The sequence below is a fragment of the Lathyrus oleraceus genome, chromosome 4, assembly GCF_024323335.1.
Source record: "Lathyrus oleraceus cultivar Zhongwan6 chromosome 4, CAAS_Psat_ZW6_1.0, whole genome shotgun sequence".
Lineage (NCBI taxonomy): Eukaryota > Viridiplantae > Streptophyta > Magnoliopsida > Fabales > Fabaceae > Lathyrus > Lathyrus oleraceus.
The window spans coordinates 385,253,113-385,257,760 of NC_066582.1; the positions used below are offsets into that span (position 1 = coordinate 385,253,113).

The 4,648-nt window shown below is 29.3% G+C and overlaps 1 protein-coding gene across 1 annotated transcript; it reads left to right on the forward strand.

The window, feature by feature from the left end:
- Nucleotides 1-472: 472 nt before the first annotated feature.
- LOC127075585 (embryonic abundant protein USP92) lies at nucleotides 473-2,861 on the forward strand. The gene is made up of 3 exons (XM_051017040.1): nucleotides 473-576; nucleotides 1,437-1,542; nucleotides 1,685-2,861. Exons 1-3 carry the CDS (start codon nucleotides 538-540, stop codon nucleotides 2,611-2,613), a joined length of 1,074 nt encoding a protein of 357 aa, XP_050872997.1. The 5' UTR covers nucleotides 473-537; the 3' UTR covers nucleotides 2,614-2,861.
- The last annotated feature ends 1,787 nt before the right edge of the window (nucleotides 2,862-4,648 follow it).

Below are 4,648 nucleotides of genomic sequence, written 5' to 3' on the forward strand. Positions count from 1 at the left end.
ATTTCGTCAAATCATCTTGATATTTTTAAATTAATTATAAGATATAGAAGAATGATGAATTTCTATTAGATAATAATGTAAAACTATTTTACACTGTCAATTTTATTTAATCTCTTATTAATATTATTTTTTTCATTTATAGTATTATTAGAATTTATTTGGGATACAGTAATACGTTTAATTAAAAGAGATATTTTATAAGATTTTTATTTATTTTTTTATAATTAAATTGTGATTAATCTTGACATATTAAAGTATGTTTGATACAGAACTTTCTAAATTTTTTATTTATTATAGTTGTTGTTTTTTAATTGTTTGTATGCATGGATAGTTTCAAAATAATATCTTAACGTCAATCGCAATCCGAAGGTGGCCATTATATTATATTATATATATATATATATATATATATATATATATATATATATATATATATATATATATATATATATATATATATATATATATATATATATTAGTTCTTAGTTCATAGTTAAACACTCACTGGATTCTACTTTCTACCACTTGACAGCTTTAATGGGGTTTACACATCTATCTCTTTTGGCTCTATTTTGTGTAAGTTATTTTCTGTTTCTTGATCATTATGATTAAATGTATCAACTTTCAATCCAAAATTTCATATGATTTAAAAAAATGTCTGTCTTTCTTTATGAATCATTCCCTTTCCATGTTTTGTAATTATTACAGTCTCTTTATGATAATATGACAAATCGAAAATATGAGTAATATATAGGATAGAAAAAAATAACATCTATCTTTTTAACATTTTTGGTTGCAATTACCCTTAATATTTTCTGATATTAATTTCTTTAAACTATAAATTATATCATTAATTTATAGAAACAGAATATAGATTATATATATATATATATATATATATATATATATATATATATATATATATATATATATATATATATATATATATATAATGACTTTTAGATGTCATTATAAATTAAAGGAATGTCAATGTCATTTTTATAGATTTCAGGAGAAATTAATGCATATTTTAAAATTAAAAAAAAATACAATGTCATTTTAGTAGATTTTGAAAGAGAATAGAGGAAATTCTCATAAATTCATTTCATACTTTAGTATATTTATTAGCGAGGTCAACTTAATCATTTGGTTTCCATCTTTTTGACATCTAATGTTTAGTAATGATTTTGACACAACTGGACCATTTTCAAAAGGTTCAAACATTAATTAGACAAAACGTGTTTCTTGGTGACATGTAATATGGACATATTACAAAAGTAAAATCTATTATTTTCTAAATTTATGAATAATTTATATTTTCTATATATTTTTTTTGTATTATAGAGATTACTTTTATTAAAAATACTACGATTTTATTGAATTATTTTTTATAATATCTATATTACACAAACATTACTAAAATATATATTTTTTAGTTGGTTTTCTTAGGAATCAATGGATATAAGTCAGAAGAAGAATATTTGAAATCTATTTGGCCAGACACTCCTATTCCTAGACCTCTTTTAGATCTTCTTCAGCCTGGTTAGTAAATATGAATTATTTTGTGTTTGATCATGGTTATTTTAACCTTTTTGATTGATATATGTGATATCATGTGAATTGGTGTCTTGCAATATATAAGAATATTATAATTTTAGAATTTGATTCCTTTTTTATGGTGTAGATAGCAAAACCAGTGTGCCTATTAGAGACCACGAAAAAAATCAATATTGGACTGTCTTTTTTGAACATGACCTATATCCGGGAAAAAAGTTGAGTTTGGGCATCCATAAACATTCAAAGACACATATGTCTGTCGAAAATACAAATCAACCTTTTGGAATCAACACATGGTGGGATAAAAAATCAAGTCAAGCTTTTGAAACTCATATTCCGACTAACAAAGCAATTGAAGAGGAAATTAGAAAACCAATTGAAACTTTTGGAATTCTTATATGGACCGGTAAACCAAGTCAAGATAGTGAGAGTCGTACAGAAATTGATAAAATAAAAGAAGATATTGAAAAACCAGACCAACATTTTGCTACTCGCAAATGGATTGATAAAGCAAATGCTAAAAAAACTGAAAGATTAATTCAAACTTCTACGGTACCCCTGTGGACCGAAGAAGAGATGCGCACTTTTCATGACTATTGTGGCAACCCTTCACCAATAGGGGAAGATAAATATTGTGCACCATCCTTAGAATCAATGATGAATTATGTCATTTCAAAACTTGGAAAAAATATTAAAGCTATGTCAAGTTCCTTTTCTCAAAGTCAAGACGAATATGTGGTTGAGGAAGTAAAGAAAATAGGCGACAAAACAGTTATGTGCCATAGATTGAATTTTAAAAAGGTGGCATTCTATTGCCACCAAATCAATGCGACAACAACTTATATGGTCCCATTAGTGGCTTCAGATGGAACTAAATCTAATGCGTTAACTATTTGTCATCATGATACAAGAGGAATGGATCCAGATATCCTTTATCAAATTCTTCAGATAAAATCGGGAACTGTCCCCGTATGTCATTTTATTGGAAATAAGGCTATTGCATGGGTACCAAACGAAGATGTAACTGCATCTAATGACCATTCTTGTGTCATCTAGAACATATTTGTAAATTTATTAGCCTCTTATGTTGTTATTTCTTTTGAAGTGTAATATACACGGAAAAATACTCTGAAAAAATATTATATACTATATATTGAGTATTATCCATGTATTCATGTAAAACTAGTTAAAAAATTTGTTAGTACTATTAGTTTGTTATTAACTATGACAATATGAATTGCCAGTATGTTGTACTTTTTATTGGATAATATGAATTGCGAGTAAGTTTCTTTTGTTTGGTTGGAGATTATTGCTTGATAAATTTTCAACTAGAGTTGAATTAGGTAGAAGAAATGTGATATGTGGCAGTCATAATATGGTTTTTACTCATTGCTTCAAATAAGATGAATGAGTGTTGTATTTTCTCTTGAATTTTAACTTTACTAGTCAGTTATGGGTGAAGGTTTATGACTGGATTGTAATGGCTTTGGTTGGTGTTGGTGGCTCAACAACAGAAAAGTTTAGGCATTTTTGCAGAAAGCTTAAAGTTAGGATCAAGAGTGATTTTAGTGGTCTATTGTGGATTGTAGTTTGTTGGAAGATCAGGCACAGTAGAAATGCAGTATTATTCAAAGGTGGAATCAAGGATGTTGTTAAAGTGTTGTATCATGGTATATTCATTTCACGGAAATGATTTGTCTCTAGATTTAATAGGAAAGTTGTAACAACTTAAAATCCCGACTCACTATTAAAATGATAAAATTTATATTTTAGGATGGTACCCAAACACAACATGCATACTTCATTAACTCATCAAGTTGAAAATACTTAATCAAAATAACATAATTCAAAACTAACTCAAAACAATTAAAACGCTTCGTTCCCAATGTTACAGATCAGAGCACGTAAATCAACTAAATAGCGATAACGGTAAATGAAACGAAGAAAAGCTTCAAGGCTATCTTCCAACTCATAACAACACTCATTCCTCCTGAGTGTCTGTACAACAATGTACTTAGAAACACACAAAAAACAAGAGATAAAGGGGTGAGAATACACTAAAATATATTAACAATGTAAGACAATGCAAGGATAGATAAAATTACGCAATCAACAACACAAATTTAATTACACAACAACACAACAATTCAACTCACATAACTTTTATGTATGCAATGTGACTCACAACTCGACTCAATGCATGTGGTACCAATTTGTACATCATAGGTTTGTCATTGATCTCGTCCACTCAATAATGGTTCCTCATTCGAATCAGGTCCCCACTTCTGAGTCCCAGACGATCACATGTCCCCACTTCTAAACCTAAGACGATCACATGTCCCCACTTTTGAACCCATGACTCGCCTCTTTCAACACATTGACACAATATGATGCATGGCATACAATAATACAATAACAACAGTTATTGTTCCACTTCTAATCATAACAAATAATGAAGTACAACATTCAACAATAGTCTCCACTTCAGAACTACACACCATAACATAATACATACAAATATATTCACATCATATTATTGTATTTACAACACAACAGTTCATACACATGATCATAATTCAACACATAAAATCATGCAAGTTAATTCAATTATTACTTCATCATAATAATACTTTAGCATTAATTAAATAATTAAACCAAATACCCCAAAACAACAGTCAAACACCGACTACTCGAGAAAACAGCTTAAAAAACTGGACTAATCACTCAAAAATGCGTCCCTGGCAGCATGACGACTCGGTCGTCTTATGGGTGACGACCGTCACCTCCCCCTTCATGACCCATCACCTATGCAACGACCAACATAAACATTTCTACCCGGAGACCATGACAGTCTTCCGTCACCCTGATGATGACCGTCAACAGACTCAGGCGTACGACGAGTAGCCCGTCACGCATTTACAAAATGCAGTTTTCTGCATTTTGACCATGAAAGCTCATTCCAAGCTCTGATTTCGACCCCCAGTACCAGGATTTGCACTGAAATTATAAATACATGTGATATATGGATTAAATCATAACATACTCACCGATTATCAATAAATTTCAGCAATTAATCCTAATTTCGATGTTA